This window comes from Oncorhynchus gorbuscha, linkage group LG17, assembly GCF_021184085.1.
Source record: "Oncorhynchus gorbuscha isolate QuinsamMale2020 ecotype Even-year linkage group LG17, OgorEven_v1.0, whole genome shotgun sequence".
Taxonomy (NCBI): domain Eukaryota; kingdom Metazoa; phylum Chordata; class Actinopteri; order Salmoniformes; family Salmonidae; genus Oncorhynchus; species Oncorhynchus gorbuscha.
Window position 1 is genome coordinate 51,634,370 of NC_060189.1, and position 24,479 is coordinate 51,658,848.

Consider the following 24,479-nt stretch of genomic DNA (forward strand, 5'->3'; position numbering starts at 1 on the left):
AAAATTCAGGCTGTAAAGGGGTGTGAATACTTTCTGAAGGCACTGTAGATAAACGGAGGCAATGAAGGTGTTTTTCAAGGTTATTCTGCCATATAAATTCAAAGCTTTACCTTTCCAAAGCAATAGTATTTTGTCAATCTTGGCTAGTTTCACATCTAAGTTCTCCTTTACAAGATCCTTCATTCTTTTGGGATGTGGATGCCAAGCATGTCCACTGGGCCATTGCTCCACTTCATTAGTACACAACAGGGCAAAAGATAGTTCTTAACTTTCTTAAGGAACCCACTATCAAAAAGGTGTATTTCTCATAATTTGGTTTCAGACCCGATAAATTAGAAAAGTCATTCAAATCTTCAATAAGAGCAACTAGTGATGATTGTTGAGGCTGAAAGGCAAATGCTGTATCATCTGCATATAAGGCCATTTTGGTTGTAATACCACTGATACACAGACCTACTATACTGAACAAAAATAAATGCAACAACTTTATGATTTTACTTAGTTACAGTTCATATAAGAACATCAGTCAATTGAAATAAATTCAACATGCCCGAATCTATGGATTTCACATGACTGGGCAGGGACTACCTGACTACCTTAACTGGTTCTTTTTCTCCAACGACCGAATTTGGCAATGATGGGGCAATTTTCAATACCTCATCTGCTAGGATATATAGTATTGTTTGTATAATGTATTTTCCTAAGAATTTCCATCATTATTTTCAGAAAGACCTGTGAAAACCAGGTTCTCTTTCATTGAATGGGACTCTAGGTCTAATAAATCCCCCTAGAGTCTATTGATACACCAGTGCGTCAATATAAGTAACACTTAAAAATTCCCATCAAAATCTTTCAGTTTAAGCTAGAGAAATCTGTTTTGTGGCATAGGCTGAGTCTCAATCCATCACATATCATATGCGGTGGAAGGTGGCCAAGCTTCAGTGGTGTTTGTCAGACCATGAGACATCCCGAAAATTGGTCTTCTCATGAAAACGGCTGTAGCGTCTGAACGGTTTGGCCTACAAGGCGAATATTGAAAGATGAGACTATCACGAAAACAATCCGTTTTGCTCTACGATCCCCACAAGTGTCACGGGACTCGTCTGAATGTAACTGGTACCAGTTAAGTATGGAGGTAGTTTTGTGTCTACCACAAAAAATGGGTTAAATATATGTAAAGGAAAAGCACAAATATTTCCTGAGCTTTCTTATATCTCCTAGATATAGGACAGACACTTCAAACCCTTATTATTTTTGATTTATTATTTCCATTTATGAATGTGTTATTCAATGCGTTTTCATGGGATTTAGTACTAAAGGCCAAAGTCTATATTTGATCAAATATATAGAGGGCCAGTCAAAAGTTGACACACCAACTCATTCAAGGGTTTTTCTTTATTTTTACTATTTTCTACATTGTAGAATAATAGTGAAGACATCAAAACTATGAAATAACACATGGAATCATGTAGTAACAAAAAAAAGTGTTCAACAAATCAAAATATATTTTATATTTGAGATTCTTCAAAGTAGCCACCCTTTTACTTGATGACAGCTTTGCACACTCTTGGCATTCTCTCAACCAGCTTCATGAGGTAGTCACCTGGAATGCATTTCAATTAACAGTTGTGCCTTGTTAAAAGTTCATTTGTGGAATTAACTTCCTTCTTAATGCATTTGAGCCAATCAGTTGTGTTGTGACAAGTTAGGGGTGGTATACAGAAGATAGCCCTATTTGGTTAAAGACCAAGTCCATATTATGGCAAGAACAGCTCAAATAAGCAAAGAGAAACGACAGTCCATCATTAGTTTATGACATGAAGGTCAGTCAATCTGGACAATTAAGAACTTTGAAAGTTTCTTCAAGTGCAGTTGCAAAAACCATCAAGCTCTATAATGAAACTGGTTCATGAGGACCGCCACAGGAATGGAAGACCCAGAGTTCTCTGCTGCAGAGGATAAGTTCATTAGAGATACCAGCCTGAGAAATTGCAGCCCAAATAAATGCGTCACAGAGTTCAAGTAACAGTCACATCTCAACATCAACTGTTCAGAGGAGACTGCATGAAATCAGGCCTTCAAATTGCTGCAAAGAAACCACTACTAAAGGACACCAAAAAGAAGAAGAGACTTGCTTGGGCCAAGAAACACGATCAATGGAAATTAGACCGGTGGAAATCTGTCAGTTGGTTTTCTCGAGTGTACGTAAATTGTTCTAATGATTGAAGTGTGTGTACCTAGTATGTTGTACTAGTATATTAAGCTGACTTAAAAAACATATGTATGAGTTAGTTAATTAAGAAGCTGAATATAAAAAGTGTGGCTTCTTACATGAAATGGATCCGGCCTCTTGCTCAATAGCACAAAGCAGATCATTCAATCTATGTTCTTACTGGTTCTAGACTATGTTGAAATAATCTAAATGAATGCAGCGACCACTTCATTAAAAACTATAGATGTATTTGGCCGTGGACCATTTTGTTTTATAATGGGTACATGTTCATCGGGGTTTGTACAGAGTTGGGTGAATCAGCTCTTTGCTCCCCCTTACATGGGTAATAATCTCCAAGCTTCTCTAAACGTTGATGTTTTGGTGTCTCTAGGTTCATCTCTAGACTGTTGAATGAGGCCTGTTACAACTTTCTTCCAAAACCTTTAAAGGGAGTTTGTGAAACCATTCAGTCATGGATGTATGTAAAACATATTTAACACGTTTTGCAGGTTACAGAAGACTCCTGTTGTGCTATGAATCCCAACTCATCCCTGTTAGATCTTGACGTGTTGGCTCTCTATGTATGTACATGTTTATAATCCACATAGTGTGAATATTGTTTTCCATAAAGTTAATAAGCCCCTAAACCGAAACAATGAAATTACCGCTTCCCCTATCGTTAAAGCGTGAGATACATTTTTAAAACCAGTGATTTACTTAAAAATATTTAGTACATACATTTTAACTTCTTCGAGATAGGGGGTGCTCTTTTAATTTTTGGATAAAAAACGTTCCCGTTTAAAAAAATATATTTTGTCACGAAAAGATGCTCGACTATGCATGTAATTGACAGCTTTGGAAAGAAAAAACTCTGACGTTTCCAAAACTGCAAAGATATTATCTGTGAGTGCCCCAGAACTAATGCTACAGGCGAAACCAAGATGAAATTTCATACAGGAAATGCCCCAGATTCTGAAGGCGCTGTGTTCCAATGTCTCCTTATATGGCTGTGAATGCGCCAGGAATGAGCCTGTACTTTCTGCCGTTTCCCCAAGGTGTCTGCAGCATTGTGACGTATTTGTAGGCATTTTATTGGAAGATTGACCATAAGAGACTACATTTACCAGGTGTCCGCCCGGTGCATGCGCGTTCCATTTCTTCAGAGGAGAAACTAAACTGCCACGAATGATTTATCATCGATAGATATGTGAAAAACACCTTGAGGATTGATTCTAAACAACGTTTGCCATGTTTCTGTCGATATTATGGAGTTAATTTGGAAAAAAGTTTGCGTTGTAATGACTTAATTTTCTGTTTTTTTCTTACCCAAACGTGATGAAGAAAACGGAGCGATTTGTCTACACAATCTTTTTGCAAAAACTGAACATTTGCTATCTAACTGAGAGTCTCCTCGTTGAAAACATCTGAAGTTCTTCAAAGGTAAATTATTTTATTTGAATGCTTTTCTTGTTTTTGTGAAAATGTTGCATGTTGAATGCTAGGCTAAATGCTATGCTAGGCTATCAATACTCTTACACAAATGCTTGTTTAGCTATGGTTCAAAAGCATATTTTGAAAATCTGAGATGACAGTGTTGTTAACAAAAGGCTAAGCTTGAGAGCAAATATATTTATTTCATTTCATTTGCGATTTTCATGAATAGTTAACGTTGCGTTATGGTAATGAGCTTGAGGCTGTATTCACGATCCCGGATCCGGGATGGCTAGAATCAAGAGGACATTGTAACACACGTTAATAATTCAAAATGTTTACTATTTCTTACAGATAAAAGGGTCCGGTTAGCCCTGACCATTATCCGTTTCGAATTCACCATCGCAAAGACGCTTGCCCGCTCCATCAAAACTCTGTAAGTTTTCCCTCCATGTGTAGATGAACCGTCCTGCATGTAAATCCTGGGTATGCCCACATCATTAATTAATAAGATGGGTAGAAAACTGTTTAGCCATAAGTAAAGGCCTTTCATAAAGAGGCTGTCATGATTGCCTGTGCCACATATTTAACACGTATTGCTTGTTACAGAATACTACTGTTGTACATTTAATATCCACTAGCAGATTTCGTCGCATTTGCACAAATTCTGTCATGTTACTGTGGTCTTTTTAAAAGTCAATAAATATGTGTGTAAAGTGTACATGTTTGTTTCACTGTAGATTTGTTTAAGCCCACCCAGAAACACCTGATTTTATCCTACAGCATTAATTAATAAGCTGTGTAGAAGCTGTTTAGCCATAAGTAAAGGCCTTTCCTAAAGAGGCTGTCATGATAAACCTGAATCTGAAATTACCTTTAGGATCTTTTCTTTGGGGTTCTAATCTCCTCAGGTGTACATGCACTGAAAATCCTTAGGCTGGAGCCATCTGGAAGCTCTGTGCATGTACATATAAAGAGAACTAAATAGGAAACTAGGCTGAGAAACATTATTTAGATGGCTGTTTTATTGTTGCTGAAAGCTTGAAATGGACACAATGCCAAGGGACCTTGTTTCTAACACACACACACACACACACACATTCCTTGTTTCTAACACACACACACACACACACACACACACACACACACACACACACACACACACACACACACACACACACACACACACACACACACACACACACACACACACACACACACACACACACACACACACACACACATTCCTGCTTCATAGATAGCAACCATAAGGACAATAAAACTGGGGGTGGGGGGCCATACTCTTTCAAAAGTTCAAACACAGAACCCCCCCAGTTCAACCAGGTCCCTAGACATCAATCAGCATGACAACTTCAAAGGATGCAATATAGATATAAAATAACACAAACACACCCTCTAACACGTGACCACAGGAACAGGATGTCCTGGCCAGAGGCCCATATACGGACATGTATACGTCATCATGGACGCAGGGTCATAAATCAAAATTTTGACCCGTGCCATCTACTTTATTCTCTCTAACATAAATGACGGGTGTGTCACTGCCTTAATTAACTATTTGTTCGTAGAGAGCTCCCTTCGGGTGGTGGTGGTGCGGATCCGTGGTTGCCAATCCCAAGAGGTAGTTTGTCCTCTTCTTCTCCCACCTGTCTGGTAAATCCTCTCCTTTGGAGAAGCAATCACTCTTTTTTTCCCACCAGTCTCCCCCACTGCCGGTTCTCTCCTCTCTCTTGTAGGGGGAAGAGAATAGGTAATTCATACCGTCAGCTGTGCTTATGTGCCTCTGATCACCTTGACTCACATGCCGGACTAGGCTACTAACCGTGGGACCAGCCTGCCTCCTGGTGGTCCTTCCACAATGGCTGTGTGCTCGAAGTTATACACTGCCAGCAACGGGTGTGGCTGAAAAAGCCAAATCCACTCATTTGAAGGGGTGTCCACATACCTTTGTATATATAGTGTATCTTACAAGAGCTTCTCATTGAGTATCCTTATCAGACACAGGAGTGTCCACAATAGGGAGAAATTGTAGCAGTGTGGCTTGAGTTTTATTAGTATTGGTATTTTATTAGGATCCCCATTAGCTTTTGCAAAAGCATCAGGTTCTCTTCCTGGGGTCCACAAAAAACATGACACAATACAGAACATTAATAGACAAGAACAGCTTATGGACAGAACTACATACATTTAAAACGTCACACAGACTACATATGAGCACATACACACAAAATATTTAGGTCAAATAGGGGAGAGGCGCTGTGCCATGAGATGTTCATTAATCTGTTTTTTTAAAACAGGTTTGCTTTTCACTTGAGCAATTGAGATGGAAGGGAGATCCATGCAATCATGGCTGTATATAATACTGTATGTTTCATTAATTTGTTCTGGATTTAGGACTGAAAAGACCCCTAGGGGCATGTCGGGTAGGCTAAGTGTGTGTGTCAGAGCTATGTGTAAGTGGACAATGCAAAGAATTTGGAATTTTCAACACATTGTTTCTTGTGAAAAAAGTGATCCAGTCACTTTTAGCCAAGAGAGACTGGTGTGTATAGTATTGATATTAGCCCTCTGATTACAGTGAAGGGCAACACGTGCCGCTCTGTTCTGGATCAGCTGCAGTTTTTCTATGTCCTTTGCAGCACCAGACTGGGCAATAATCAAGATGAGATAAAACTAGAGCTTTCTTTGTGGAGTGTGGTGTCAAAAAAGCAGAGCATTATCTTTATCATGGACAGATCTCTCTCCATCTTTACAACCACTCAATTAATATGTTTTGACCATGACAGTTTACAATCATTTTCTGGTTAGATAAATAAAATACAAAAATCCAAGGTGCCTTTTGGCAAACTCCAAGCGGGCTGTCATGTGCCTTTTACTGAAGAATGGCCTCTGTCTGGCCACTCTACCATAAAGGCCTGATTGGTGGAGTGCTGCAGAGGAACTGTGGAGCTCCGTCAGAGTGACCATCGGGTTCTTGGTCACCTTCTTCCCCAATTGCTCAGTATGGCCAGGCGGCCAGCTCTAGGAAGAGTCTTGGTGGTTCCAAACTTCTTTAAAAAAAAATATATATATATATTTCCCCACAATTTCATGGTATCCAATTGTTGTAGATCTTGTCTCATCACTACAACTCCCGTACGGGCTCGGGAGAGACGAAGGTTGAAAGTCATGCGTCCTCCCAACCAGCCGTACTGCTTCTTAACACAGCGCGCATCCAACCCGGAAGCCAGCCGCACCAATGTGTCGGAGGGTACACCGTGCACCTGGCAACCTTGGTTAGCGCGCACTGCGCCCGGCCCGCCACAGGAGTCGCTGGTGCGCGATGAGACAAAGACATCCCTACCGACCAAGCACTCCCTAACCCGGACGACGCTAGGCCAATTGTGCGTCGCCCCACGGACCTCCCGGTCACGGCCGGTTACGACAGAGCCTGGGCGCGAACCCAGTGACTCTGATGGCACAGCTGGTGCTGCAGTACAGCGCCCTTAACCACTGCGCCACCCGGAAGGCCGGTTCCAAACTTCTTTCATTTAAGAAGGATTGAGTCCACGGTGTTCTTGGGGTTCTTCAATGTCCATTTTTTGGAACCCTTCCCCAAATCTGTTCCTCAACACAATCCTGTCTCGGAGCTCTATGGACAATTCCTTTGACCTCATGGCTTGGTTTTTGCTCTGACATGCACTGTCAACTGTCAGACCTTATATAGACAGGTGTGTGCTTTTCCAAATCATGTCCAATCAATTGAATTTACCACAGGTGGACTCCAATCAAGTTGTAGAAACATCAAGGATGAATCAACATTCGGCACCAAAAGAGATGGCCGCCTCGTTTCGCGTTCTTAGGAAACTATGCAGTATTTAGTTTTTTAAATGTATTATTTCTTGCTGTTACCCCAGGAAATCTTAAGTCTTATTACATACAGCTTGGAGGAACTATTGGATATAAGAGCAACGTCAACTTACCAACATTATGACCAGGAATAGGACTTTTCCGAAGCGGATCCTCTGTTATTGCAAGTTCAAATCCCCGGAGGACAAGGTACAAATCTGTCGTTCTGCCCCTGAACAGGCAGTTAACCCACTGTTCCTAGAATTTGTTCTTAACTTGCTTAGTTAAATAAAGGTAAAATAAAAAATAAATTAAAATGGATCGGATCCCAGCAGGCGACCCAAAACAATGGATTCGCAGAAGGGGCAGACGGAGAGGTCTTCTGGTCAGGCTCTGTAGACAGGCACATCGCCCACCACTCCCGAGTATACTACTTACCAATGTCCAGTCTTTTGACAACAAGGTAGACGAAATCCGAGCAAGGGTTGCCTTCCAGAGAGACATCAGAGATTGCAACATTCTCTGCCTCACGGAAACATGGCTCACTCCGGATACGTTATCAGAGTCGGTACAGCCACCTGATTTCTTCACGCATCGTGCTGACAGAAACAAACATCTCTCTGGTAAGAAGAAGGGCGGGGTGTATGCCTTATGATTAACGAGTCGTGGTGTGATCATAACAACATACAGGAACTCAAGTTTTTTTGTTCACCTGACCTAGAATTCCTTACAATCAAATCCCGACCGCATCATCTACCAAGAGAATTCTCTTCGATTATAATCACAGTCGTGTGTATACCCCCCAAGCAGACACCTCAACGGCCCCGAAATAACTTCATTGGACTCTCTGTAAACTGAAACCACATATCCCGAGGCTGCATATCGAAGTAAATGTGGAGTCCCGCTATTATATGGTATGTGGTCCTCCCACTACCACTCGGGAAAACATGCAGTTTATTAGGCTACAGATTAAATAATTTATGAACTTCACAGGGTGGTTAAAGTGCACGGTGATCTTGATGCTTTTTTCCAATAAATATCGAGGGTCTGATTCTGGTGACTTGATGATCGATGCTTGACAATATTCTAGCTCTTATCCATAATAATTTAATCATGTAGCCTAGACAACCCAACCCTCACAGCCTTCCCGCACTGTATCTGCGAGCTGTTGGCTAGGGCGCACGTGCCAAGACCAGAGAAGGCACAGTTGCGATTTAAAACAACAGTCTTTGTGACAAATCAGTAGATTTTTATTCGGTACATGAAAACATAACTTCTAAAATTATTTGCATGTGCACTACGTGATCACGCAGAGCCTTTCATCCGCAACAAGCCGTTTTGATGGAAACATCTCTGGTGGGAAAATGTGCACATTGTTTTTATGCAGATGTTAGATTATTCGCATGAAAATCTGTTGCTAATTGGATCTAAACCTAGATATTATGAATCCCTCATGGCTGTAGCAAACATTGCCACTCAATCATTTACTTACTCAGCCACACAAGTTACACACTCAAAGTTGGCTGTATGTATACTGATCTACACTCCCCTAGTATTTATTTGGACAGTGAAGCTAAAACTTTTAATTTGGCTCTATTCCCAGAATTTTGGATTTGAGGTCAACTGTTTCATGTGAGGTGACAGTACAGAATGTCACTTTTTATTTGAGGGTATTTTCATAACTACAGTGTCTTTAGAAAGTATTCATAACCCTTGACTTTTTCCAAATGTTGTTACAGCCCGAATTTAACATTTATTAAATTGAGATTTGTTGTCACTGGCCTACACAATAACCCATCATGTCAAAGTGGAATTATGTATTCCGTAATTTTTACAAATTAATAAAAAAGCTGAAATGTATTGAGTCAATAATAATTACGTCCCTTTTATGGAAACCCTAAATAAATTCAGGAGTAACAAAACAAAAAGCTTAACAAGTCACATAATAAGTTCCATGTTTTTTGTATCCCACACATACAATTATTTTAAGGTCCCTCAGTCGAGCAGTGAATTTCAAACACAGATTCAACCACAAAGACCACAAAGAAGGGCACAATTGGTTAAAAAAAAGAAGACATTGAATATCCCTTTGAGCATTAGCCTATCAGAAGCTTCTAAAGCCATTACATAAACAGCTTGGAAAATTCCAGAAAATTAAGGGCACAGTCAGTTTAGTGTATGTAAACTTCTGACCCACTGGAATAGTGATAGTGAATTACAAGTGAAATAATCTGTCTGTAAACAATTGTTGGAATAATTACTTGCCAAAACTATAGTTTGTTAACAAGGAATTTGTGGAGTGGTTGAAAAATTAGTTTTAATAACTCCAACATAAATGTAAACTTCTGATTTCAACTGTATATACACTGTGTACAAAACAGTCATTGCATGACTGACCAGATGAAAGCTATTATCCCTTAATAATGTCACCTGTTAAATCCAAAATCAGTGTAGATGGATGGGAGGAGACAGGTTAAAGAAGGATTTTTAATCCTTGAGACATTTTTGTGTGCCATTCAGAGGGTGAATGGGCAACATAAAAGATGTGTCTTTGAACAGGGTGTGTTAGTAGGTGCCAGGCACAGCGGTTTGAGTGTGTCAAGAACACTGCTGGGTTGTTCACGCTCAACAGTTAACCATGGGAATCAAGAATGGTCCACCACCCAAACGACATCCAGCCAACTTGACACAAATGTTGGAAGCATTGGAATCAACATGGGCCAGGATGCCTGTGGGATGTTTTCAAACCCTTGTAGTCCATACCCAACTAATTGAGGCTGTTCTGAGGGCCCAAGGGGATGCAACTCAATATTTGGAAGGTGTTCCTAATGTTTTGTACACTCAGTGTTTGTAGGGTTGGATGGTGCAATTGATGTGCCCCCCGAATTTGTGACAAAATGTGCAATTCACACTCCGATCTGTAAAAGGCAGCAGCAATAGGTTACGCCACGAGGCTTCCAGCCTACCGGAAACGCATACGAAGAAGAAAGGGAAGTGAACAGTGACCAATAAAACATTTCCACGTTAGCATTTTTGTTGTTATTTAGACGTTTATTAACAACCTGTAACTCATAATATGACTCATTTAACTGCACAGCATCGAATACTTATCCCATGCGGTGTTTAATTCGCTCTACAGACAGAACGTGGTTGATAGATGTTATCTAGGTAACGCTAGCTAAGTTGCTAACAATGGCTAACTGTATGGTTTTTCACACTCAAATAGCCTCCATCATGGAGGTGCTAGCGAATGCAGCCGTGGCAGAGATCTGTAAAGTCGTAGACGACGACTATGCAGTGTTTCGTTTGGAAATAACTCAAAGCCGGAAAGAAAACAGGGCATTACGGAGGAAACTACTGGAAATGAAGGTGGCACGGGAGCGCGCAGAGAGGACAATGCGAGAGCGCGTCGTCGCCAGTCGTCCCAGTAGTGTCAAGATCCTCGACAGATACAGAGGAATGGCAAGAGGTACATTTTGCTGCTTGGCCTGTCGCGGATTATAAATTGCCCAGTGCCTGACGCCCTGTTACCCATAATTGGTTCTTGGTCAATTTTTGGATTGTATGCAATAATTCATCTGATTACTTAGCAATCTATCATATTCTAAACACTGATTTACTGCATTGACTATTTACTCAAAAACAATTATGCATAATATTTTGGTCAATACAATAAATGGTTTACCAGGAAGTTATGAGAAGTGTTGCCTTACATCCTTGCCAATTGTAGGCATTGTTAATAGTGTACAGTATAGCATTGACAGTAGTTAACCTAACCACCTCAATCACTTTCAGGTGAAGGACATCCCACTGGAGGCCAAAGGAGCTTTGTGAAGCCAGCGGGACACAATACATGGAGAGATGACCAACCAATCACTGTGGATGAGGGTGGTGGAACCTCAAACCAGCACGTTATTGTGATAGAGGTTAGTGTAAAAGTGTTTCATTACAAATTACAGTTACTTTGGAAATAAAATGTGGCCTCTTTGTCAGTAAGGCTCCCCTCACATTTTCACTTGCTTACATGTACATCCTCATTTATCTGCCATAGGGGAGCTTGTGAGACTTCCCTACAACATTGATATCCTTGTGTCAGTCTGCAGAGGCAGAGGCTCAGGTCCTGGGGTCAAGCAGGAGAGGTCTGAAGGAGAGGAGGATCCATGGCACAGCAGAGACATCCAGACTGGAGTAGCTGGAGCACCCCCTGTAGCCACAGATGACCGCACCACCGCCCCAGCACCGCCCAGGACCCGACGCAGCATCACGGAGGTCAGTGGAACGCAGAACGCCGTCCTCAAGTCAGAGACCAAGACTTTAACTGTAACACACAGGCTCTTAAACACAGGATCTGACCACAGATCAGACCCAGAGAGACTGGGGCTGGGGAGACTGGGCTGTCCTCCTGCTCCCAGCTCAGAGTTTTTACCGGTATTTCACCAGAGCCAGAGGATGGTTCATTCCCGTGGTGATAGTGATGTGTTAGACACTGGCGGTGATGATCCATCTTATTCTTACGCTACAGAAATGGACCCTGGCAACATGCCCTTGGGTTTAGAGACACAGACTGATCTGTCTAGAGGGGACTGGAACCAGTACAATAGTAGTGTATACTCTGAAGGGCGCCTAGATAAGGAAGGGGAGGTTATAGTGGTAGATGAAGTGACGGTGAAAGTGGAGGGCGACGCTCCTCCCACATGGAATGCAGATAGTCACCTTGGAGATGGACACTCACAGGGCAGAGATTTCTTAGATTACAGGGAAAGCTTAGAGACTGATCTAAATATCACCACCCACTCCCCTTTACACTTGTTCGGGGATCACGACCCAGTGTCCACATCGATGGGGCCTTCCGATTCACACAGCCACGTCCTTTTCGATCAGGTATTGAACTCAAACGACAGGGCTAGAATCCCGGCTCAGGGAGAGGGAGCCACATCAGGCAATAGTAAAGAGAAACGGTTCCTCTGCATGTTCTGTAACAAAGGCTTCAGTTGCCTCCAGAAGGTGGAGAGGCACCAGAGGGTCCACACAGGGGAGAAACCCTACAGCTGTACCCAGTGTGAGAAGAGGTTCTCCCGCCAGGACCATCTGAAGATGCACCTGAAAGTCCACACAGGAGAAAGGCCGTTCGCCTGTACGCACTGTGGGAAGAGGTTCTCAGAGAGGAGATATCTCAGGATACACCAGCAGAAAAACCATTCCACTCTATAACATAAAGTAACCATTCCACACAATCTTCTGACTTTTAGATCAAACCCTGCATTATTTTAAATGTCAGCAGAAAAGATCCACAGATTGTGTGATATGTAAGCCTAAAAAGTCTTTCATATTATTTGTTCTTTGTAGGCTATATGATGTTCAAACTTTCCCAAGGCAATTAGTGAGAAAATTAATTCAGTTTATCATGTTCATGCTGATTTCGTTGAGACTTGTGTGGTTTTCATATGGTGTATTTAACACTTGTTTGTTTAATAAACAAAAAATGTAACTTTTTATTCTAAGACTTTCATTGACTCTAGACCCACACACTAACAAAAACCTACAGTACATGTTAAAATAGTTTGTCAGATGACTTGACCCACATTGCCATATTTACAGTACCAGTCAAAAGTTGACACACCCACACATTCAAGGGTTTTCCCAATTTTATTACATTGTTGAATAATAGTGAAGACAACTTTGAAATAACACATGGAATCATATAGTAACCAAGAGTGTTAAATAAATCTACATTTATTTTAGATTATTCAAAGTAACCACCCTTTGCCTTGATGACAGCTTTGCACACGCTTGGCATTCTCTCTCTACCAGCTTCACCTGGAATGCTTTTCCAACAGTCTTGAATGAGTTTCCACATATGCTGAGCACTTGTTGGCTGCTTTTCCTTCACTCTGCGGTCCAACTCATACCAAACCATCTCAATTGGGTTGAGGTTGGGTGACTGTGGAGGCCAGGTCATCTGATGCAGCACTCCATCACTCTCCTTGGTCAAATAGCCCTTACACAGCCTGGAGGTGTGTCTGTCATTGTCCTGTTAAAAACAAATGATAGTCCCACTAAGCCCAAATGAGATGGAATGGCGTATCGCTGCAGAATGCTGTGGTAGCCATGCTGATTAAGTGTGCCTTTTAATTCTAAATAAATCACTGACAGTGTCACCAGCAAAGCACCATCACACCACCTCCTCCATGCTTCAGTGGGAACCTCACATGCAGACATCATCCGTCCACCTACACTGCGTCTCAAAGATACAGCAGTTGGAACCAAAGAGCTCAAATTTGGACTCATCAGACCAAAGGACAGATTTCCACCGGTCTAATGTCCATTGCTCGTGTTTCTTGGCCCAAGCAATTCTTCTTATTGATGTCCTTTAGTATTGGTTTCTTGGCCATGAAGGCCGGATTCATGCAGTCTCCTCTGAACAGTTGATGTTGATGTGTCTGTTACTTGAACTCTGAAGCATTTATAAAATATATTTAGATTTGTTGAACACTTTTGGTCACTACATGATTTCATGTGTTACTTTATAGTTGATGTTCTCACTATTATTCAACAATGTAGAAAATAGTTTAAAAAAAAGAAAAACCCTTGAATGAGTAGGTATGTCCAAACTTTGACTGGTACTGTATGTCCCCCGTGATGGGTTTAACAACAATGAAGTAATTCTGTAACTACAGTATAGGACTCAAACATAGTGGGGATGGGTAAACTCTCCATATTGAAAGTGTGTTTTATCTGTGTGTACATGTACATACCTGAGGGAGTGTATATATGTAATCTGTATAAGCTGTCTCTTTTAGGAGGAGGGCCCAGAGGTGCTGCTGGTTAAGGAGGAGGGGTGTGAGGAGGGTCTGGAAAACCCTGAGGTGACCATTGTCATGGAAGACAGCCAGACTACACCTCCTCCTGAACCCCCAGCTGAGCAGCACAGGACAACACACAGTCTCACAGAGGTAAGCCCACGGTAAACTAGTTTGAATGTTATTAGGTCAGTGCCTGTATCCACAAAGCCTTTCAGAGTAGGATTTCTGATCTAGGATTAGTTTAGCCTTTTAGATCATAATGACTAAGATTATATAGACAAGTGGGGACCTGATCCTCGATCAATACTCTCACTCTGAGACTGTTTATTGATAAGGACCCAGGACTTGATTAATTTTGCCTTAAGTGTGGGACCATGCCTTTTAATTATCAAACCAATAAAGAGTGTCAAGTAATCAATTCAACTAACACGTTTGTGTAGTATCACATCAATCCCTCATAGCCCAATCAGAAGATGCTCCATAGGTGGGTGCTCAAATCAGATCTCTTGATCCAACATTATCACTCTATCTCTTACAGTCAGTAGTCATAGAGGATGGGAAGCCTGATCTTCTGCTGGTCAAAGAGGAGACGATAGAGGATGGACCAGAGAGCACTGATCTGCTGAGTGGACTAAAGATGGGAGAGCAAGGTAAGAGAGAAATACATATAGCCTACATACAGTAGTAGATCTTCAATGGGAATAGTGATGTACCTGGTTATTTTTTTCTTCCTTCATAAAATAAAATCAGTACAATGTATGTTTACCTACTAAAACACACAATGTATGAACTTCACCAGGTAATTGACAAAAAAAACAGTTCTCTGCCATGTTTGTAAAGTCTATTTTGTAACTTTCAGGTGATTGGCTGGATGATAACAGAGGAGACTGGGCGGCCATCTTGGATTTCCAGACCCCGACCGGTGCAGCTAAGGTTCCAGGGAACAACATCACTGAGCAGGCCAGGACCAGTGACGACATAGTTGAGGTCAGTGTCCTCAACTCTGGGCTGGGGAACAACACTGTTAATCACAACCAGAAACAAACAGTCGAACACAAAACAACGACCAAACTTAGTATCCATAACAACAGATAGTCTGAGACAAGGTTGAGGCGTCGATTTGGTCTGCGGGGACGGAGAGGTGTCGGTATGTGGCTTGAGAAAACAGACACAGACTGGGCTAGCGATGCTAGGTCCTGCTTCTATAGTAACCCTAACAGGTGCTGCCTTCAGCCTGCCTTTTATAGGATCTACCAAGTGGAATATGGACCCTGGGACAAAACAGACACTCCCTAGCCTTCGTCCACCCTACACTTTCCGAATGTTAAACCAGACCTCAGACAATGTCAGTGCCTCAACATTAAATAGCCCATTGACAAATAACAGTAGTAGAGACAGAATCCATAAAGGTGGCAGCGCCACAGAGAGGCGGTTCCCGTGTTCGTCCTGTGGGAAGGCCTTCAGTTTCCCCCAACAGGTGAAGAGTCACCAGAGGATTCACACCGGGGAGAAACCATTTGGTTGCCACCTGTGCCAGGGCAGTTTCTTCCAATCGTCCAGCCTGAAGAGGCACCAGGGGGTCCACACAAGGGAGAAACCCTACAGCTGCCCCCAGTGTGAGAAAAGGTTCTCCCACCAGCACCAGCTGAAGATGCACGTGAAGGTCCACACAGGAGACATGAACTAGTTAGTTTGTCGTCAATTAGTTTGGTTTTAGAGGTATAGGGAAATGGATGAGGTGAAATGAGGAAAGAATGAGTATGATGAGGTAGAGTAGATGATATGGTGATGGTAGTATCTATAAAAATTATTCACTAATGAAAAGTTACAACCTTATCCTGTTTTTTGATGCTGGTGTTTTATAATGAGGAAATTATAGTGCCTTAATTCATGTTTACTTGACATAAAGTGGTGAAACTGAGTGTAATGTTTAACCTTTTCCATAGTATTCTAAAATTAATTTTATCATTGCGAGGGAACCAGATTTACAGAACATGTTAAGTGTTACCATAGTGAAAAAGTTATTCTACTTGTCACGTATCATTTTGTTGAAATTAAATAAAAGGCTGACTGACTTGGTTATTTATGGATCATTGCAGGGACTGAGTTTCCTTTATCTCAGTCGAACCAAAACAGTATACTTAAGTATTGAATCAACGCATATGGAAAACAGTATACTTAAGTATTGAATAAACGCATATGGAATTGTTTTTATAATAAACACCAATGGCTCTATATTGTTAGGTACAGTATTTCAATCAGTGGTAGATGTTTGACTGTGGTTACCATTTTATAATGTCATGTTTCTGTATGTACAGCAAAGAGTTTCTTATATAAACCTTTATGTTCTGTTCAATTTGTGTTTACAGTCTGCAGTCAATGAGGACCAGTTGATATCTGGTGTTGCTTTTGGGAGAGACTGGACTTCTGAGGTACCTGGTCACAAACCCTGGCCCCGGATCAGAAACCTGGGTGCGGAGCCGTCACTCTTTCTTCCCGGGTTGAAACCAGGACAGAACCACAAGGGACAGAGACTCCACCACACAGAACACAACCAGTGGACAGGTGGACTGAATAACCTCAGTCCTGGTGGTCATCAGAGAGACAGAGGCTCCAGTCAGGGATCCAGTCTGCAGCCCAGACCCTTCTCTTCACAATCTCAGTGCAGGGATGATACAGGGCCTGGGGCTGATGGAGATAGACCCTCCTGTTCCTATGATACAAACACCACAGTATCCATGTTGAACAGAGCAAGTCACCCTGGGCTTCAGCCTTCACAGAGAGTGGTGGGAGAAACCCTGGGTGGTAGTCTATCAGCAGATCTGTCTTCTCCTTCAGGGTTTCATCTAATGCCTGGTGACTTGGTTCATAGAAGGTCTGGACCTGGATCTAGGCTTCCTCAGTTACTTCATGGTTACCCCACCAATACAGACAGGGTCAGGATGGGTGTTCATCAAAAGAGGTATCTAGCTTATAACACAGCACACAATCCCAACAACACCCAACCAATGGCTAGAGGTCAAGGAGGGAACTCAAACACTAACCACCTGAGGGCAGTGGCTCCTGCTTCTACCTCTGGTGTCATTGGGTCACAACGTGGGAGGCAGAGTATTAGGACGGATGCAGACAAACCATACGCCTGCCCCATGTGTGGGAAGCGCTTCGCTGATGCAAATTATGTGAAGAGGCACCAGACCGTTCACACCAAGGAGAAGCCCTTCAAGTGCAAACTATGTTACAAGAGCTTCTCCTTCTTGACTAGCCTTATCAGACATAAGAGTGTCCACAAAGGGGAAAATCATAGCAGTGTGGCTTGAGAAGTACGCAGGGGATGTCTGGGAACTATTCTTTAGCTGAAATATAGTTCTCATGTGAAGTGTCTTGGGGTAAGAGGATAATTAATCACATACCCCTCATTAACTTGTCATTTAAAAACAGGCTTGTGTAAATACTTGTTTTTAGAGAGACAAACCTAGGCTAGAACAAAGACAGTTTAATATTTACCTTACTGAGGTAATGTAGATGGAATAAATTAATTATACTTTTCTAAACAAGTCTGCTCTCAGCTTGAAAGATACAGTACTTCTCATAGGATATTTGATGTGTAACACAATAAGCAGTACCATACTTCCAAGAACAGCACGCATCCATTTTTCATTTAGCTTCACCTTTGAGCTATGATGCCAACCAATAACGAAGGTTACGTATGTAACCACGGTTATGTGAGCTATATGGATCACTCCAATATATTGGTATCACTACGTGGTAGAAGGATACATCCGAGATGAGGATTTATAGATTTATTCCAGTGTACGGCTGGGGTACGCCCCTATATATAGACCCCATGGCAGCGACACACGTTCTCTACATAATTTGAGGTGCCACTAGCACCGTAGAGGATTGGAGTAACCCATATCGCTCACATAACCGTGGTTACATACATACCCTTTTATTTTTCACTATATTGGATCACTGCAATATATTAGTATACCCGTACCCGATTTAGTCGGTGCTAGAAGTACCTGGCCAGTCAGCGGCGAAGTCCCAGCGCCGGATCGAGATGCAAGAGCTGTCAATGTGGAAGGGGGGTCCCGGCAATGTCCCGGGACGAGGCGGCTACGCCGAGGACTGCTGTACAAACCACAGAGGGAGGTGCCACATTTACCCGATAGTACCTAGCAAAGGTGCGAGAGGAAGCCCAGCTGGCCGCAGCACAGATATCAGCGAGGGGCACTCCTCTCAGTAGAGCCCAGGACGCAGCCACACCTCGTGTTTATTGTGCCACCACAGATCCCAGCACTGGCCTGCCAGCCAGGCGGTATGCTGTCGTAATCGTGTCCACGATCCAGTGAGAGAGCCTCTGCTTTGATAGCCCAGGCATCAGGACTCTCTTACCGTAGCAGACAAAGACCTGGTCTGTTGTTCATGCTGACCATATCTGCTCCACATAGGCAGCCAGTGCCTGCACAGGGCACAGCATGCCGGAGGGAGGCCCTCCGGTTAGAAGCCAGTGTCCCTCCGCCACTGTCGGAGGGTCGTAAGCAGACAGGATAAAAGGGATGCCTGACAGAACCTTCGGGAGAAATGAAGAGTTGGGGAAGAGTTGGGGCAAAGAGATATACTTCTTCCACCGAGGTCCATCCGGTAGCACTCAGAACTTACCAAAAGAGCATGGAGCTCACCCTCTTCATGGAAGTAATCGCTACCAAGAAAGCCACCTTCATAGAGAGGTGGTTTCAGGGTGGCAGACTCCCAACAGTTCAAAGGAGGCTTTGCCAAAGTTGCCAAGACCACATCCAGATCCCAGCTCACCATTGAGAGGGTCCTAGCTGGACGCAGGTGGCAAACCCTCTTCATAAAACTGGAGACCAAGGGATGGCACCCCACTGGCCTGTCCATCCACCCCACATGGCAAGCAGATATAGCAGCCAAATACCCTCAGTGTAGAGACTGCCAAGCCCTCATCCAAACCAGAGTGCAGGTATTGGAGGACTTACTGCACCATGCATGACTCGGGCACAACCTCAATACCAGTGCACCATGAGCAGAACCAACCGCCAGCGCAACTGGCATGCTGCGGTTGTAGCCGGTGCCCTTGCCCGTCTGTGCTGACCAGCTCCCGGCGGCACATCCTCCGCATCTCCACCCCACCTGAGAGAAAGGAGCGACAGTGCCCTGAGGCACTGTGCAGTGGCGCTTTGGGTGCAGCCGGTGTGAGATGAACCACCATTGAAGAGGCCGGATTTGAAGCAGGCCCAGGGGAATCAACAATAAGGCCGCCGTCAGCAAGCCCAACAGGCGTTGGCAGGTCGAAGCGGATTCTACCCATCCCTGCCAAAAGTGGGTGAGGCAAGATATGTTTGCCTGAACCCTTCTGGAGGGCAGGCGTGCTCATGAGGACTGAGTCCAGCTCCATGACAATGAAGGCCACCCTCTGGGTTGGCGCCAGATGACTCTTGTCGTTTACAGTAATGCCCAGCCCGCCGATGTGGGTCAGGAGCATGTCTCTGTGTGACAGGACCTGGGTCCAGACAACTGTCCAGATAATTGAGGATCAACAATCCTCGGGACTTGAGAGGTGCCAGGTCAGCATCCATGAACTTTGTGAAAGTGCGGGGTGCCAAGGAGAGCCCAAAGGGAAGATCCTGAATTTGTAAGCTGTCCCTTCAAAAGTGAATCGGAGGTACTGCCATGTGGCCAGCTGCAAACAGCCAGTGAGTTTACTTCCACGCAAGATATTAATACACTTATTATTATTATTAATACATTTACGCATATTACACTTACCAGTGACTTTCATATGGTTTGTACCTCAAACCATATGAACGTCTGCCGAGAAAATGAAAGAGAACGTGTGTCGCGGCCTTGGGGTCTATATATAGGGGCGGACCCCAGCCTTGACACAGGTGTACACCGGAGTAAATCTGTAAATCCTCGCCTTGGATGTATCCCTCTGTTGCAGAGTGATACCAATATATCGGAGTGATTCAAAAGGTGAAACATAGCAGGGTATTGCGGAGTAAACTACAGCTGCTGGAACTGAAGGTGGCACGGGAGCAGAGGACAATGCAAGAGCCCGTCATCCCAGTAGTGTCACTCGGCCTTTCGCACATTTTGATGAAGGCCGAGTCTGACTTGCGGCATTTCCACTAGTTACCACAATCACAAAGTAAATATTGTAACAATTTATAAACACAATAATGTGCTCTTTGACCTTCATTTCCGTTTAGGTTAGGTTTAGGTTTAAAATCACATTTTAAGAAGATACATTGTAGAAATAGGATGGGGGTTAAGACTTTGTGGCTGTGGTAACTAGTGACGACCAGGTTGCGGGGCCTCTTGCGCATGTGTGACTTGCATGGATCCATGAGCACCAACATGTGACGTTCATAGGAGCATGTCAAATGAAAGCGGTCTATATTTTTCTGAAATGAAGGCATATATACATGTTCAATTATTTTCCAACCTCAAAATGTTGAATAAACAAAAGCTTTGATTTCTTGTCAAACAGATGGATAAGGGGCCTTAGAAAATGTCTACCAGAATGTCTTAAAAGGTATTAGAAATACATCAAAACACGGTGATGTTGAAGACCCATGCCAACATTGCCTTGTGGATTGAAATTCCGTTACCAAAAACGCACATCTTTAAGATATTCTCTCCCTCATGACGACAACAATATGTCAACCTGGGCCAGTACTGGTTTCAAAAGACCTAGACAGTTTTACAAGTCAGCTCTGCATCACCAAAACTCAACTTCACCACACCTGCGAGCTATGGTGAGTTCAAAAACATTTGGGGACACGAGTAGACCTTCAAAGTATTGGCACAGTGTTACGATGTGGCCGCAGTCATGGCCTCTGGTTTAAACGGAGTACAAGCAAAAGTCAAAGAAATAATATCACAGGCTCAGTCCATGCATTATTATGCCCACACTTTTAACCTGGTTATATCACAAAGTGCTGCAAAGTTGAAAGAGAATGATTTTTTTTCAACTACATCTTTGCGTACTCTTACGCGCTGTTTGGGATTTTGCAGAACAAGCACAGGATCAACGACTTCTGCAGCACCACAGAGGGAGAAAGGTAAATTCGATTAAAACCTTACCCAGTGCTGTATTATTAAGTGTTAAGGAAAGCTTTGGGCTCAACTATGATCTGTTGTGGCTCAACTGAACTCATAGTAATGTACTCCATGTCTAACTTCGAGGGTAGGATTCCGGCCAATCTTATCCATGTTCTCCGGCAGAAGAGGCTGAATGAGAGTATGTACCAACTGTATCTGCTTACTGGTCTGGTTTTTACCATTCCTGTGTCCACATTCTCCACCCTGAAACGGATCAAGACTTACTCTAGGAACACCACTGGACCGGCCTGACTGTGAGCTTTGGCTTTGATCTCAATTGAGAAAGTACTTCTCTCAGATTTAATATTTAATTAAGGACAGCCCTAGACCGTTTCCACATTTTGTTGTTACAAATTTTTTTTTTCCAACAATCTACACAAAATACTCTGTCAAAGTGGAAGAAAAATTCTAACATTTTTTAAAGATGAATGAAAAGTAAAATACTAATCTTGATTAGATATATTTAATACATGTTAGAATCACCTTTGGCAGCAATTACAGCTGTGGGTCTTTTTGGGTAAGTCTCTAAGAGCTTTGCACACCTGGATTGCACAATATTTGCCCATTATTTAATTCTTCAAGCTCTGTCATGTTGGTTGTTGATCATTGCTAGACAGCCATTTAAGTCAAGCTGATTTAAGTCAAAACTGTAACTAGGCCACTTAGGAACATTCAATGTTGTCTTGGTAAGCAATTCCAGTGTATATTTGGCCTTGTGTTTTAGGTTATTGTCCTGCTGAAAGGTTCATTTGTCTCCCACTGTCTGGTGGAAAGCAGATTGAACCATGTTTTCCTCTAGGATTTTGCCTGTGCTCTATTCTGTTTATTTTTATAAAAAGTCCTTGCCGATGACAAGCATACCCAGCATACCTGTTTTATTTGCTGTCCGTGGTCCTGAATCAATAGTTAGGCGTATGTGTGGCTGAATTTATTCCACCACTGTGCCAGTGTGTCTTTTGGAACTGTTTCTGTGAAATGATGTATGGCTTTTAGGTCTTATATATCACATGGAGAATTAACGTAGCAGGTTAAGAGAACTAGGGTAAGTTTAGGACAAGGATTAGGGTTAGCTGAAATGCATTTTTAAAAATTATGCCATTTTTAAATGCATTTCCTGAAATTCTACGCAGTTGGACTTATATTGCTTCTCTTGAGGGATGTTTTCCTGTATGCTGTTTTATAGCTACTCTCATGCTATTCTTCACATTTTGCCATGATGATGAGAGATTTTATTTTGCAGTTGTTAAGCTAATTTCCTGCTACCAAGACCAAAGTAGGCACATTTGCTATTTAATGTGGCAAAACTATGGTAGAGTTGAAAAAATGCAATAGAAACACATTGAACATTAAATTGAACATTAGCTTTCGGTAAATGAAAAATGAAGGGGAAAAGTAATCACGCACTGATTTGTATTGTTATATAAATATTTGTAAACATTCATATACATAGTTCATATATTATACAGCGCCAAGCCAAACCGCCTGACTCAAGTCATCTACGTACCCCTGCTAAAACCGGAACGAGCTCACACAGCCAGCAATAAAACTACCCCCTAACACTATCCCCTCAGCTTTGTTGTCTTACGACCCCAGGAAACAAAGACATTCCATCGCATGAACACATACACCCAGCCATAGTAAACTGCCCCTCTACCTCATGAACCCCTGACACAAAACATCTCCTAGAATAAACAGTCTTCTCCTCTTCTACTGGTTAGGTGCCCAGAAAGAAGACTGTTGTGCACCAATGGGGGCTTCTACTCTGGCTAGAGTGGGTCCGCCTCCAACCCTACGGGACCATTCAGAAGGCGTCACGACAAGACTCTACCTACCTTATTCTATGTATAAAAATGAATGTAACCTTTGTTTCAGTTCTCTTTTTCACCTGACTCCTTACCGAGTTATATGAACTAGATCCGTGCACGTAAAACTGCAGGACAAGATATCTTTTGACCATTAAAACTGCCTTTTGCTACAACTGAAATCCACTCTGTCCAGTGCCCGTGATTTGGTCTCGACTCTCCAGTATTTAAACACTAACAGTATCCACAAGTCAGTTTGGTGGAAACACAATGCTGGTGGGAAAAATTGGCATATTTTCTTCATGCAGATTTTTGAATTTTCGCATGAAAATCTGTCGCCAATTTTTGGGAGATCTAGCTACAAAGTGTAATTCATTCACACTCCAGAACAGTAGGTAACAATTAGTTGGAAATCTAGCTACAAAGTGTAATGAATTCACGCTCCACAACAGTGGGCGAACGCAGCAGGCGGTGGCATTACCCCCCCTAACGATTTTTTGCGGACCGCTATAATACCATAGAAGAAGAAGTAAACGGAAGTGAACGGTGACCAAGAGTCATTTCCACGTTAGGGTTTTGTTATTTCAAAGTTTTTTTTAACACCCTGGAACTCAATATGACAAATTTAACCACACAGCATCACATACCTACCCTAGGTAGTGTTTAGTTCGCGTTGGAGACAAGACTTGGTTGATATATGTTATCTAGGTAACTCTAGCCAGCTAGTTGCTAACAATGGCTAACTGTAACGGTATGGTTTTTCACACTCAAATAGCCTCCATCATGGAGGTGCTAGCAAATGCAGCCGTAGCAGAGATCTGTAAAGTCGTAGACGACGACTATGCAGTGTTTCGTTTGGAAATGTCTCAAAGCCAGAAAGAAAATAGGGGATTGCGGAGGAAACTACAGCTACTAGAACTGAAGGTGGCACGGGAGCGCACAGAGAGGACAATGCGAGAGCGCGTTTTCGCCAGTCGTCCCAGTACTTTCAACATCCTAGACCGATACAGAGGAATGGCAAGAGGTACATTTTGCAAAGGCGTGGGTGCGCGGCCTGCCGCCGTTCTATAGCAATAGAACAGTGCCTGTCGCCTCGTTCCCCTCTGCACGTGTGACTTGTGTTAACGAGAATTGGGTGTTGGATAGGATTCTATAATTCCTCTGATTGCTGAGCTATCTTGCACAAAGATACAATATCGTATTCTAACCAGATTCTTGATTTACTGTATTTCCTGTTTACTAATGGAAAACAATGAT

The 24,479-nt window shown here is 42.7% G+C and overlaps 2 protein-coding genes across 2 annotated transcripts in view; both read left to right on the plus strand.

Moving 5' to 3' along the window:
- The first annotated feature begins 10,464 nt into the window (after positions 1-10,464).
- LOC124001614 (gastrula zinc finger protein 5-1-like) overlaps positions 10,465-24,479 on the plus strand; it is a 532,153-nt gene continuing 518,138 nt past the window's right edge. Inside the window, exons 1-2 of the mRNA XM_046308560.1 lie at positions 10,465-10,961; positions 11,288-11,418. Coding sequence (XP_046164516.1) covers positions 10,685-10,961; positions 11,288-11,418 — 408 coding nt within the window. The 5' untranslated portion in view covers positions 10,465-10,684. The remainder of the gene's footprint in view (positions 10,962-11,287; positions 11,419-24,479) is intronic.
- The window catches only part of LOC124001608, a 26,635-nt gene continuing 25,763 nt past the window's right edge, over positions 23,608-24,479 (plus strand). The window contains exon 1 of the mRNA XM_046308550.1: positions 23,608-24,246. Within this exon, the coding sequence (XP_046164506.1) occupies positions 23,958-24,246 (289 nt within the window). The 5' untranslated portion in view covers positions 23,608-23,957. The remainder of the gene's footprint in view (positions 24,247-24,479) is intronic.